This window comes from Oncorhynchus clarkii, chromosome 7 (assembly GCF_045791955.1).
Source record: "Oncorhynchus clarkii lewisi isolate Uvic-CL-2024 chromosome 7, UVic_Ocla_1.0, whole genome shotgun sequence".
Taxonomy (NCBI): Eukaryota; Metazoa; Chordata; class Actinopteri; order Salmoniformes; family Salmonidae; genus Oncorhynchus; species Oncorhynchus clarkii.
In genome coordinates, this window is record NC_092153.1 from 17,084,340 (window position 1) to 17,099,631 (window position 15,292).

The 15,292-nt window shown below is 41.4% G+C and overlaps 1 protein-coding gene across 1 annotated transcript in view; it reads left to right on the forward strand.

Moving 5' to 3' along the window:
- The window catches only part of LOC139414127 (heparan-sulfate 6-O-sulfotransferase 3-B-like), a 31,309-nt gene extending 23,255 nt beyond the window's left edge, over positions 1 to 8,054 (forward strand). The window contains exon 2 of the mRNA XM_071162007.1: positions 6,365 to 8,054. Within this exon, the coding sequence (XP_071018108.1) occupies positions 6,365 to 7,136 (772 nt within the window). The 3' untranslated portion in view covers positions 7,137 to 8,054. The remainder of the gene's footprint in view (positions 1 to 6,364) is intronic.
- The last annotated feature ends 7,238 nt before the right edge of the window (positions 8,055 to 15,292 follow it).

Consider the following 15,292-nt stretch of genomic DNA (forward strand, 5'->3'; position numbering starts at 1 on the left):
ATGCCATAAGCCAACTTCGCCCATTTAGTTAAAAAAAAAATCTTTGACCAATTATCTTTATTCAACCATCCATCAGACAGACACTGGGAGTTGTGGCAGGGCAGTATTGATTGCTTGTCCAGAGTGCTCCCATGCACTGTTGAAATGGTCAGTTATGAATGATTGAGAGGCACTCATCTTATTAGGGTGGATAGAGGCCTCTCTGCCACTGGGTCAGATGCATCTGAAATGGCACCCTATTTCCTATAACAATTCACTACTTTTGTCAAAATAAGTGCACTACATGGAAAAGGGTGCCATTTTAGACACAACCATTGCATTGACCGTGCCAGGAGATGAGGAGGGGTGTTCCTCTGAATGAAAATGATTATGTAGTAGTGAATTACGTTGTTGCTCATTTACTTACTTTCCCTATATTGCTTGGTTTGCTATTTTATCTCAATAAATATTAGTGACTTCGTAGTTATGAATATTAAGTTATTTCGGCTTCTTACAGTACATGTTCATATTCCTTGTTGTAACACAACTTGAATTGAAGTTACACAGGGATTTTGTGAGAGCAACACAGAGAGGAGCTGGGCTCATTTCAATCAATCAATCAATCAATCAATCAATCAATCAATCAAGTGTATTTACCTGCACCTCTCTGATTGAGCTCTGTGCGAATAGTAGTTTGTTTCTCAATGAAGTCATCAGACAGGATCAGTCCTCCAGCCACGCTAATAGAATCCGAGCTGTCTCATTCAATTATGGAAACCCAGTAGAATTCACACATATTAATTAGAGGAGTAGCAGCCCGCTACAGCTGTTGAAACAGTGGGAGGGAGTTGTAGAGTAGACGGTCATCTAAGGTCAGGGTTAAAGAAGCGGTTTGAGGATGGTAAGCTAGATCTGTCCATGTACCTGCAGCATTGAGCCTTTTACTGCAGTGGGCTGAACGGTGGTCCCACACAGATGGTCCCACACAGATGGTCCCACACAGAGTGTTTCTTGGTAGTCTTAAACAAATCTTCTTTGAAACTAAATTATACACACATGGTTATGGACTTCAAAAAAAGAAGACATGTACCATGTCAGTTATAGAGTTGAAATGGATTACATTTTGAGTTTGCATCCCGATATTACACTTTATGTACATTTACTTACAAAAATATAAAAACAATTTGACATAAACCCACCAGATATTCTGTGATAAAAAAAAATAATTTATATAAATTATGAAATGATGAAAAATATGATGGACCCTAAGCATTGTTTGAGTGTCATTTATAAGGGATCGTAACATATGTATAAGCACACAGAGTATATACGATTTGGCGTTAAATAGTTTGGAGTACAGTTTCACAGCTTGTTTTATTTAGATTTCATCCCATTTTATAGATGACTGGCACTAACACAGTAAAACAAGCCCTCAGGCTCAGGCTCTCTCTGGTCAGCTTCAAGTGATTGGAGTTCTTTCTGTGCTGTAGAAATGAAACAAGTATAATGAACAAAAAATATAAACGCAACATGCAACAATTTACAGTTCATATCAGGAAATCAGTCAATTGAAATAAATTCATTAGGCCCTAATCTGTGGATTTCACATGACCACCCACTGGGGAGCCAGGCCTAGCCAATCAGAAGGGCTTTGTTTTATCAGCTGTCCGGGGGGGCTGGTCTCAGATGATCCCACAGGTGAAGAAGCCGGATGTGGAGGTCCTGGGCTGGCGTGATTAACCGTGGTCTGCGGTTGTGAAGCGGGTTGGATGTACTGCCAAATTCTCTAAAACGAAATTGGAGATGGCTTATGGTAGAGAAATTAACATTCAATTCTCTGACAACAGCTCTGGTGGACATTCCTGCAGTCAGCATGCCAATTGCACGCTCCTGCAAAACTTGAGACATTTGTGGCATTGTGTTGTGTGACAAAACTGCACATTTTAGAGTGGCCTTTTATTGTCCCCAGCACAAGGTACACCTGTGCAATGATCATGCTGTTTAATCAGCTTATTGATATGCCACACCTGTCAGGTTGATGGATTATCTTGGCAAAGGAGAAATGCTTACTAACCGGGATGTAAACAAATTTGTGCACAAAATGTGAGAGAAATAAGCTTTTTGTGCATATGGAAAATGTCTGAGATCTTTTATTTCAGCTCATGAAACATGGAACCAACACTTTACATGTTGCATTTATATTTTGGTTCAGTATATATGTAAATGCATGGAGTGTAGCCAGTCTGTAAGTCAACATCCATCCTGTTACAGAATATGATGTTGTCCCAGGTCAATTACATGCCAAACGTGTGCATGTTGAAACAATGTGTGTGTGCACTGTTGTTTTGCACAGTAAGATAAAGCTGAACACTCCATTGTTTGATGACGGACTCTATTAACTGTTGATTGATGCCCTGACCTTCCCAACCACTCTGTCGCTCGAACACACACACACACACACACACACACACACACACACACACACACACACACACACACACACACACACACACAGACGAGTAATCGGAGTGCTTTGACATTCGCCCGTTCATGTCAATAGGTCACTATGGAAGAATAGGAGGATGGAGCTAGAATGTCTGGATTGTGCTGAGACGTATTGATGGGCCTGTCCTGTGGTTAGCGGCCCAGATGTAGGATCTTAATTGGGCCTCTAACCAGGTAGCCTGATGGTTAGAGCGCTGAGCCAGTAAACGAAAGGTTCCTAGATCGAATCCCCGAGCTGACAAGTTAAAACTCTGTCCCTGAACAAGGCAGTTAACCCACTGTTCTTAGGCTGTCATTGTAAATAAGAATTTGTTTCTTAACTGACTTGCCTCGTTAAATACATTATATTGTCACAGCAAAATAATCTGTGTCAATAATGTCGCTTGAACAGTGTTTAGGCTATTAGCTGGTCAAAATGTAGTAACATGAAACGTAATATACTCTTAATAGAACTGTGGGTTTTCAGTGAATTTATGCAAATCATTCTTGCGCTGAAGGAAAATGCTCAGCAACAAAAGGGTGATCAAATAAAGGTCCTACATCTGTAGGTAATGGAGGTCTAAAATGCCCTCTTCCCTGAAACACTGTGTAGGCAGCAGCTGTGGGAGTGTGTCCATCTCTATGTACAGCTGTGGGAGTGTGTCCATCTCTCTGTACAGCTCTGGGAGTGTGTGTCCATCTCTCTGTACAGCTCTGTGAGTGTGTCCATCTCTCTGTACAGCTCTGGGAGTGTGTCCATCTCTCTGTACAGCTGTGGGAGTGTGTCCATCTCTCTGTACAGCTGTGGGTGTGTGTCCATCTCTCTGTACAGCTCTGGGAGTGTGTGTCCATCTCTCTGTACAGCGGTGGGAGTGTGTGCGTGTGTATCATGAGAAAAAACTTTGTTAGGATCTATTTCTGCTGACACATTAAAATCTTGGTCGATGGTAGTCTGCCACCTCACAAATAATCTCCTAATTACCTTTGAGGGTGGTGTGTGTGTCCCCTGCACCAAAAGGTCAACAGTCAGGTGGTTCTTTAAATGGCAGTCACAGAGCCATTATTACCACTTCAGTGGTGCAGACTGACATTTCACTTTTCTCAATTACCCCTAAGAGGTTTGGTAGAAATCAATATTTGTTCATCAGAATAGAGACAACATGAGACATACTCTGACTACTCAACGCCATTGCTCACCGTTGAGAAAATCCTGTTCAAGCAATTCAGTTTCTGATCAGGCAAAATGTTAAGCAACTCAAGTTTCCTTTCCGGCAAAATGTTAGCAACTCAGTGTTGACTATGGCATCTATCTTATAAAGTGTCTGTTCCTTCTCCATCAGAATGTACAAGTGAATGCTTCGTGAAGCTCCGTCTCCTCTGACAGTCTACTCTTTTCCTACCCGCTCCTCATAGATCTCTAGCAGCTCGCCGTTAGGAATCTCAAAGTGGAAACAAGCAGCGCTCTATGTTTGACACAGTCTGACTCCATGTAGCTGCAGCTTTCAATTCTCAAACTCCCGTCACTACCTGTCAAGGGGGTGCTACTATTTTTTCCCAGTGCCCAAAACGGTTCCCTTACTTTATTTGACTATGTAGAAAACGAATGTAGAAAATACTGCAATGCGAGTTGATCTGTGTTAGAAGAAGTGATTCTATATACATAAAAGGGGATCTCTCTGACTACACGCTCATCTTTAGCCTATATTCCCTTTTTTGATTTATGAGAAATCCTCTAGGGATTGGATGTTCGATAAATTGATAATCTTCCTGAAAAAGTACAGTAGAGCACAATGAAAAGTACAGTAGAGCACAATGAAAAAGTACAGTAGAGCACAATGAAAAAGTACAGTAGAGCACAATGGAAAAGTACAGTAGAGCACAATGGTAAAGTACAGTAGAGCATAATGAAAAAGTACAGTAGAGCACAATGAAAAAGTACAGTAGAGCACAATGAAAAAGTACATAGAGCACAATGGTAAAGTACAGTAGAGCACAATGAAAAAGTACATTAGAGCACAATGAAAAAGTACAGTAGAGCAATGAAAAAGTGCATTAGAGCACAATGAAAAAGTACAGTAGAGCACAATGAAAAAGTACAGTAGAGCACAATGAAAAAGTACATTAGAGCACAATGAAAAAGTACATTAGAGCAATGAAAAAGTACAGTAGAGCACAATGAAAAAGTACATTAGAGCACAATGAAAAAGTACATTAGAGCAATGAAAAAGTACAGTAGAGCACAATGAAAAAGTACATAGAGCACAATGAAAAAGTACATTAGAGCACAATGAAAAAGTACATTAGAGCAATGAAAAAGTACAGTAGAGCACAATGAAAAAGTACAGTAGAGCACAATGAAAAAGTACAGTAGAGCACAATGAAAAAGTACAGTAGAGCACAATGAAAAAGTACATTAGAGCACAATGAAAAAGTACATTAGAGCAATGAAAAAGTACAGTAGAGCACAATGAAAAAGTACATAGAGCACAATGAAAAAGTACATTAGAGCACAATGAAAAAGTACATTAGAGCAATGAAAAAGTACAGTAGAGCACAATGAAAAAGTACATTAGAGCACAATGAAAAAGTACATTAGAGCAATGAAAAAGTACAGTAGAGCACAATGAAAAAGTACATAGAGCAATGAAAAAGTACATTAGAGCACAATGAAAAAGTACAGTAGAGCACAATGAAAAAGTACATTAGAGCACAATGAAAAAGTACATTAGAGCAATGAAAAAGTACATTAGAGCACAATGAAAAAGTACAGTAGAGCACAATGAAAAAGTACAGTAGAGCACAATGAAAAAGTACATTAGAGCACAATGAAAAAGTACATTAGAGCAATGAAAAAGTACATTAGAGCACAATGAAAAAGTACAGTAGAGCAATGAAAAAGTACATTAGAGCACAATGAAAAAGTACAGTAGAGCACAATGAAAAAGTACAGTAGAGCACAATGAAAAAGTACATTAGAGCACAATGAAAAAGTACAGTAGAGCACAATGAAAAAGTACAGTAGAGCAATGAAAAAGTACATTAGAGCACAATGAAAAAGTACAGTAGAGCACAATGAAAAAGTACAGTAGAGCACAATGAAAAAGTACAGTAGAGCACAATGAAAAAGTACAGTAGAGCACAATGAAAAAGTACAGTAGAGCACAATGAAAAAGTACATAGAGCACAATGAAAAAGTACAGTAGAGCACAATGAAAAAGTACAGTAGAGCACAATGAAAAAGTACAGTAGAGCACAATGAAAAAGTACAGTAGAGCACAATGAAAAAGTACAGTAGAGCACAATGAAAAAGTACAGTAGAGCACAATGAAAAAGTACATTAGAGCACAATGAAAAAGTACATTAGAGCACAATGAAAAAGTACAGTAGAGCACAATGAAAAAGGCTTCTTAAATGTAGCTATTTGTTATGTAGTGAAAGGAAGGTACCAAGTTATGCATATTCAGGAGCTAGGGAGGCCTAGCAATAAGATGAGAGATATCTCTTATTCCGTATTAAAAATGAGAGCACTGTGCTCTCAGCTCATTAGGATCACTGTTTAGAGAGAGCGTTATCAGAGTTCTAGTGCTGGCTATTTTTAAATGTGAGAAATATAATATTTTCTTCACTCTTTTCATCGCCCCATTTCCACCTTTTTTTCTCTCTCACATGGTCAAATAATTATAGCTCATTGCCACCCTCTAGCTCATCAGTGAGTGTTAGATAGAGGGAGGGAAAGTGAAAGACGTGTGCCAGTCTCACTCTCTCTGACTCTCCCACTTCTCCCACTTCCAAGTTCTGTCATTACAGATTGGAGAGCGCGGAGGAAAAAAGATAAGGACAGGAGACATGGAAAGGAAGCAAGTATTGAAACGAATGTCTCTTTCTGTCTTTGCTGCTGCAGGAACTTCTACTACATCACCATGCTAAGGGACCCTGTCTCCCGCTACCTGAGCGAGTGGAAGCACGTGCAGCGCGGCGCCACCTGGAAGACAGCCCTGCACATGTGTGACGGCCGCTCTCCCACCCAGGACGAACTGCCCGCCTGCTACAGTGGCGACGACTGGACCGGGGTCACGCTGACCAACTTCATGGACTGCCCTTCCAACCTGGCCAACAACCGGCAGGTCCGCATGCTGGCCGACCTCAGCCTGGTGGGCTGCTACAATGTCTCCACCTTCACCGCCGGCGCCGAACGGGAGCGCGGCCGCGTCCTACTAGCCAGTGCCAAGAACAACCTCCGCAACATGGCCTTCTACGGCCTGACCGAGTTCCAGCGCAAGACGCAGTACCTGTTTGAGCGGACGTTCGGTCTGCGCTTCATCCAGGCTTTCACGCAGATCAACAGCACGCGGGCGGCCAGCGTGGGGGTGGGGGAGGGGGCTCTGCGGCGGCGCATCGAGGGGCTCAACGCCCTGGACGTGGAGCTGTACGAGTACGCCAAGGAGCTATTCCTCCGGAGGTACCAGTACAGCCGCCAGACACAGCACCGGGAGCAGAGGCTGAGGAGGAGGCAGGAGAGGCAGGAGGAGAGGCAGCGGCTACACCAGCACACAGCCTCTATCTCCAAAGCCAGGAGGGAGGAGGAGGAGAGGGAGATAGAGGGGGTGGAAGGGGAGGAGGTGGGAGGTGTAGCCACCACAGAGGACTACAGCAGCCAGGTGGTGAGATGGTGAGGCTGTAACACCCATGTAAGGACTAGTACTTCCTGTCAGTTTCTCTCTCTCTCTGCCTTGGGCTGCCCAATGGTGTCTTAATCTTTCAGATGGATGTATTTACTATTTATTATTACTATGTATTATGATGTGGTAAACTTTAGTTTCTCCTCTCATGCAGAGTTTATTGTGTGTTCATTTTCTAAAGCTTGTCTGTTCTTCAAAGTTGCTGAACAACTCTAGGACTGTATGTAAATAAAATGAGCGCCTCAGGATTCTTGAAAAGTAATGTGGTTCGCTTAGGGTTGCAAAGGGAGGGTGCAGTACTGTGCAAACATTTTAGGCAGGTAAGCTAACAAGGTGAGGTTGCTGAAGACAGTTTACTGTCAAAAGTCATACACCATGGCAAGACTGAGCGCAGCAACAAGACACAGGGTAGTTATACTGCATCAACAAGGCAGGCAGAAATATCAAGGCAGATAGGGGTTTCCAGATGTTTTTTGAAGAAGCACAAAGAAACGGACAATGTTGAGGACCGTAGATTCAGTGGTCGGCCAAGGAAACTTACTGCAGCAGATGAAAGACACATCATGCTTACTTCCCTTCACAATCAGAATTGGCAGAAAACAGAGGGACACTGGTACACCCATCTACTGTCCGTAGATGTATGCTCAGAAGTGCCCTTCCTGGAAGACTTGCGGCCAAAAAGCCATACCTCCAGGCCTCCCGGATGCCACCAGAGACTCTGGGTTCGCGCCCAGGCTCTGTCGCAACCGGCCGCGACCGGGAGGTCCGTGGGGCGACGTACAATTGGCCTAGCGTTGTCCGGGATAGGGAGGGTTTGGCCGTTAGGGATGTCCTTGTCCTTGTCTCATCGCACACCAGCGACTCCTGTGGCGGGCCGGGCGCAGTGCACGCTAACCAAGGTCGCCAGGTGCACAGTGTTTCCTCCGACACATTGGTGCGGCTGGCTTCCGGGTTGGATGCGCGCTGTGTTAAGAAGCAGTGCGACTTGGTTGGGTTGTGTATCGGAGGACGCATGACTTTCGACCTTCGTCGAGCCCGTACGGGAGTTGATGAGATAAGATAGTAGCTACTAACAATTGGATACCACGAAATTGGGGAGAAAAAGGGGCTACATTTTTTAAATAAAAATAAAAGCCATACCTCTGACGTGGAAACAAGGCCAAGCGACTCAACTATGCACGAAAACACAGGAACTGGGGTACAGAAAAATGGCAGCAGGTGCTCTGGACTGATGAGTCAAAATGTGAAATATTTGGCTGTAGCAGAAGGCAGTTTGTTCACCGAAGTGCTGAGAGCGGATCACGAATGTGTGTCTGCAGGCAACAGTGAAGCATGGTGGAGGTTTGGGGCTGCATTTCTGCAAATGGAGTTGGGGATTGGGTCAGAATTAATGGTCTCCTCAATGCTGAGAAGTACATGCAGATACTTATCTATCATGCAATACCATCAGGGAGGCATCTGATTGGCCCCAAATGTATTCTACAGCATGACAACGACCCCAAACATACTGTGAAAGTCATTAAGAACTATCTTCAGCGTAAAGAAGAACAAGGAGTCATGGAAGTGATGGTACAGAGCCCTGATCTCAACATCATCATGTCTGTCTGGGATTACATGAAGAGAGTAGCACCTGAGGCTGCCTAAATCCACAGAAGAACTGTGGTTAGTTCTCCAAGATGTTTGGGCCAACTACCTGCTGAGCTCCTTCAAACTGTGTGCAAATGTACCTAGAGGAATTGATGCTGTTTTGAAGGCAAAGGGTGGTCACACCAAATATGGATTTGATGTAGATTTTTCTTCTGTTCACTCACTTTGCATTTTTGTTAATTGATAAATATAAACTATTAACATGTCTATTTTTGAAAGCATTCTTACTTTACAGAATGTTTCACACCTGCCTAAAACGTTTGCACAGTACTGTATAATACTGGAAACTTTCAAAGTTTTTGGTAGTTTTTTGGTAGTTTTTTTTTTTGTATTTTATCAGATGACATCTACAGGTCATTTTGGGTACTTCAGTTTATCACAGGTGTCTGTAATTATATATGGCCCTCTGTGGCCTTATCACATGTAAAATGTATAAAATAATCACATAAGATTTTAAAATAAGAAATTGAATGAAAAACCTGTAAAATATTATCCAAATATAAACCATCAACTTAGTGAATGCCATTGGTGTTTAATATGAGGGTTTCAGCATAAAACACCTTTATATTTTTTTACACACTTTTATGTCTTTGTTGTAACTGTTTTGGCGCCAAACTGGTATTAGTTGTGAAAAAAGTCAATAGTTGGAAGAGTTGCAGAGTTACATGAAAATAATGCCATTCTTGATTAGATGCTTTTTTTCATTAATTATGCTATTTCCTCTTGAACGATATGGTCTATACACTAGAAAGTCATGGACAATATGGACACAGATATAAAAAATGTATACATATATGAATATACAGTATATTTTTTAAGTTATTCGAGTAAATGACCATAGTTACCAAAGATGACATTTTAATTACCAAAATTACTGAAAATTCCAGTAACTTTGGTGAATTAGCGGTAGCTTTGCAACCTAGGACTTGCTCATGATATCTAAAGTAAGATACGATAGTAAATAACACAATAAAGGATTCATTAACCACCCTCCCATACTTTGGTTATTTAGGACAGGACTTGTATTAGTTTACCTTGTAAGTTTGCTTTCCAACTATGAGTTAGTATGTACAGTATGATGGTATTCAAGACATTCACCTGTAGGAAAGCTGTTCATTAAATGTACGCTGCATACCACTGATTTCCAAGCTTTCCAAAATCTGTCATTTTTTCTGCTTCTGTTCACATTGTTATTCATGACAAAGAGAAGTCTTGATGACATCCAGTTCTCTTCGCACGCCTTCCCTGTCAAATCCACAAACGCGCACACACAAACACTCACACAAACACGTAGACACACTCACACAAACACTCACACAAACACTCACACAAACACGTAGACACACTCACACAAACACTCACACAAACACACACACAAACACACACACAAACACTCACACAAACACGTAGACACACTCACACAAACACTCACACAAACACTCACACAAACACTCACAAAAACACACACACAAACATACACACAAACACACACACAAACACACACACAAACACACACACAAACACACACACAAACACACACACAAACGCGCACACACAAACACACACAAACACGTAGACACACTCACACAAACACTCACACAAACACACACAAACACTCACACAAACACATAGACACACTCACACAAACACTCACACAAACACTCACGCAAACACACACACAAACACTCACACAAACACACACACAAACACACACACAAACACACACACAAACACTCACACAAACACTCACACAAACACGTAGACACACTCACACAAACACACACACAAACACTCACACAAACACTCACACAAACACTCACACAAACACGTAGACACACTCACACAAACACTCACACAAACACGTAGACACACAAACACTCACACAAACATGTAGACACACTCACACACTGTGTGATGGAACTCTGTTTAAGATGTTAGAAATAAACACCGGGGGGGGGGCACAATAGGCTGGCTGTCTGAACCAATTAGAGCCTTCTTATGTCATGGTGGTGTAGAGCAGCTGTTAGCCATTAGTTTTGGTTACAGGCAGTTCAGGGTGAAATTAAGTGTTTAAAGTGCCATTGAGCTTGACTCTAACGCAGCACAATAAAGAGTAGGCTGTCTGAATGCCGTTCTCCTTCATCTGGGTACATAGTCACCCTGGGGATTTCTACACACCAGAGAGGCTGGTGTGATGTGATGAAGAGAGAACAGAACCAGTGATCTACAGTTGAAGTCGGAGGTTTACATACACTTAGGTTGGAGTCATTAAAAGCCATTTTTCAACCACTCCACAAATTTCTTGTTACCAAACTATAGTTTTGGCAAGTCGGTTAGGACACCTACTTTGTGCATGACGCAAGTCATTTTTTCAACAAATGTTTACAAACAGATTATTTCACTTATAATTCACTGTATCACAATTCCAGTGGGTCAGAAGTTTACATACGCTAAATTGACTGTGCCTTTAAACAGCTTGGAAAATTCCAGAAAATTATGTCATGGCTTTAGAAGCTTTTGATGAATTTCAAGGCCAACCTTCAAACTCAGTGCCTCTTTGCTTGACATCATGGGAAAATCAAAAGAAATCAGCCAAGACCTTGAAAATAATTCTAGACCTCCACAACACTGGTTCATCCTTGGGAGCAATTTCCAAATGCCTGAAGGTACCGTGTTCATCTGTACAAACAATAGTACGAAAGTATAAACACCATGGGACCACGCAGCTGTCATACTGCTCAGGAAGGAGACGCGTTCTGTCTCCTAGAGATGAACGTACTTTGGTGCAAAAAGTGCAAATTAATCCCAGAACAACAACAAAGGACCTTGTGAAGATGGTGGAGGAAACAGGTACAAGAGTATCTATATCCAGAGTAAAACGAGTCCTATATCGACATAACCTGAAAGGCCGCTCAGCAAGGAAGAAGCCACTGCTCCAAAACTGCCATAAAAAAGCCAGACGACAGTTTGTAAACACAACCGTACATGGGGACAAAGATCGTACTTTTTGGAGAAATGTCCTCTGGTCTGATGAAACAAAAATAGAACTGTTTGGCCATAATGACCAGTGTTATGTTTGGAGGACAAAGGGGGAGGCTTGCAAGCCGAAGAACACCATCCCAACTGTGAAGCACGGTCGTGGTAGCATCATGTTGTGGGGGTGCTTTGCTACAGGAGGGACTGGTGCACTTCACAAAATAGATGGCATCATGAGGCAGGAAAATTATGTGGATATATTGAAGCAACATCTCAAGACATCAGTCAGGAAGTTAAAGCTTGGTCGCTAATGGGTCTTCCAAATGGACAATGATCCCAAGCATACTTCCAAAGTTGTGGCAAAATGGCTTAAGGACAACAAAGTCAAGGTATTGGAGTGCCCATCACAAATCCCTGATCTCAATCCCATAGAAAATGTGTGGGCAGAACGGAAAAAGTGTGTGCGAGCAAGGAGGCCTACAAACCTGACTCAGTTACACCAGCTCTGTCAGGAGGAATGGGCCAAAATTCACCCAACTTATTGTAGGAAGCTTGTGGAAGGCTACCCGAAACGTTTGACCCAAGTTAAACAATTTAAAGGCAATGCTACCAAATAAGTATATGTAAACTTCTGACCCACTGGGAACGTGATAAAAGAAATAAAAGCTGAAGTAAATCCTTCTCTACTATTGTTCTGACATTTCACATTCTTAAAATAAAGTGGTTGTAACGGTTTTCCTACTTTTCTGAGGAGGAGTAGGATAGAAATGCAGTGTGGTACGTGTCCATGTTTAATTTATTACAACGTGAACCAACAGTTTTGTAAGGTGAAGAAACACAAAACAACTACCCACAACCCATAGTGGGAAAACAGGCTGCCTAAGTATGGTTCTCAATCAGAGACGACGATAAACAGCTGCCTCTGATTGGGAGCCATACCAGGCCAAACACAGAAATACAAAAGCATAGAACAACACATAGAATGCCCACCCCAACGCCCTGACCAAACTAAAATAGAGACATAAAAAGGAACTAAGATTAGGACGTGACAGTGGTGATCCTAACTGACCTTAGACAGGGAATTTTTACTAGGATTAAATGTCGGGAATTGTGAAAACTGAGTTTAAATGTATTTGGCTAAGGTGTATGTAAACTTCTGACTTCAACTGTATGTATGAAGTAGGAGAAGTAGGAGGGAGGGGAGGAAGAGGAGGAGGAGGAGGAGGAGGAGGAAGTCCGTGTGTTCTTACTCCCATAATTGTACAACCATCATTATGTCTTATCAAGGGAACCCAGCAACAGTGAGATAAGTTGTTTTTTTCCATAACTAATACCATGCACTACTGTGAATAACACTTAGGATGTGAAGCTTTTTTTGAAAAGCAGTGTGATCCCAGTAGAAATCCATTGTTGCAAGAATTCAGACCAAAATTAACCTCAGTGTCAAGTCCACCGCTTCCCCAAATGGCACTTGTTCTAACCATAGGAGCTCTTTCACTTTTAGAATCATTAACATGAGAGAGCACTGTGAAATGGTTAGTGACTGTCACGTATACTCCTTCTCTGGCCTCTAGGTCATCAGGCTGCTGATTATCCCGCACAACTGTCACCATCGTCAAGCACACCAGCGCCTCATGACACTCACCTGGACTCCATCACCTCCTTGATTATCTTCCCTATATCTGTCACTCCCCTTGGTTCTTTCCTCAGGTGTTTTTGACTCTGTTTCGTGTCGTTGTTTGTGGTTTGTTTATTTATTAAAACACTCACTCACTCCCTGTACTTGCTTCCCGACTCTCAGCGCACTCGTTACAGTGACGCATAAAGGGATATGATATATGGCACTCAGTAGAATCGTTTGGTGACATCATTTCTAAAGAACAAACAATCCAATCACTCCTCATTTCTGAAGAAGATCTCTCACTGTTGATTGAAATGGGCCATTCCGGTTGTTCGGGTTGACTAATTTACCTTAAATATACATTGAAATGAAGACAGCCCTGAACCACATGGAGTCCTTATACTCAGTACACTTATGTCATATTCAACATATTATGTAGAATTGATGTTTGGGAATTATATATATATATATTTTAAATAGAAAAGTAGCTGTGGCCTGTAGAGACACCTCTAAAACAGTGGCTTTGTCAACTTACATTCCAGTTGACTTATATGGGAAGGGCGTGTGCTAATAGAAAGACAAGTGGTTAATCGAGAAACATGAAATTATACAGATAGAGAGGGAGGTGTGGAGGAAGGAAGAGACAGGTTTACCAGACAGGAGAGGGTTTACCAGACAGAGACAGTTACTTCCTGGTTCCCAGTCAGTGTGCAACACAGCACTAATCTGTACATCTGAACACCTCTGAATGACAGTAGATACTATGATAGGAGACCACATGCTCCTGTTGGAATACGCCTGTACATTCTCGAAAGGTTCAAATGCATTAAACACTGCTTCTAATGACATGGGGTATTCATCAAAGGAACTTCTCAACAATGTTTACCGGAACGGTAGAGGAAGAGATTGAAAAGTTGACAAGAAACAACAGCCGGCAATCAATTGCAGCTAGAGACAGGAGGAACTTGTTACACGCAAAGGCCTACTCATTTATATTCATATTCAAGTTTCTATCCTAGCCTATCACTCCTCTATATTGTTCTCACTGTGTTATGGTAGCAAGATACTATACAGAGGTCTTTTTTTACTGTCAGAGAGTTCACTCAAGTGTTTCTTTGCGTTAGATAATTGCTTTCAGCTTTGAATCTGAAATGAGGTCTGGGCTCCCACAAGGTAGGGTGGACAGTGGACATTACCACCCTTTGATGTGGGATTCAAATAGTACAGCCTCAAATTAACATTTAAGCACCACTAATCTGACACTAGTTTGTTAGCTATTTGATACTATCAAATGATGAAATTAGTTGAAATCAAATTGCATTAATAATATATTATAGTAAATAGCCTTCAGAGGAAAAACAGGATCATAAAGTTGATTATCAGTGTCCTTTTTAGGAAGTGGTTCTGTGATTCTCCATAATGTAAGATGTAAAACAGACGTCACTTAACAGCAGGAAATCTTTCTGCCCAGCCACTCCTTTTCGTCTCTAGCCAACCTGTTCCTTGTTCCTAGACTCTAATTTCATTGTTGCTTGCGTTAAGTACGTGAGAAACACATACCTGAAAGAGTGCCAACACTGGGTATAGAAGTGAAAACATTTGGTGTCTGAATCATATTGACATGTTTCTGGTCCTGGGTCAAGTGTATCATGTTCTTGTTTCTCTCAAGTCATGCATCAAATGTGTTGAACGTTTATTTATAATGAAGTGATATGGCAATATCAATTAGACTATACAGTACATATAAAGTCACTCTTTACAAGTATATAATATATTTATAGATACCCCATCAATGTTGTAAACCTCATATTGGCGTATAATAAAATCTGATAAAAGGTTTTCTATTTACAGGATCACAGTGCAGTATATACAATATTGAAGGACAATATATTGCCATGATAGTAAT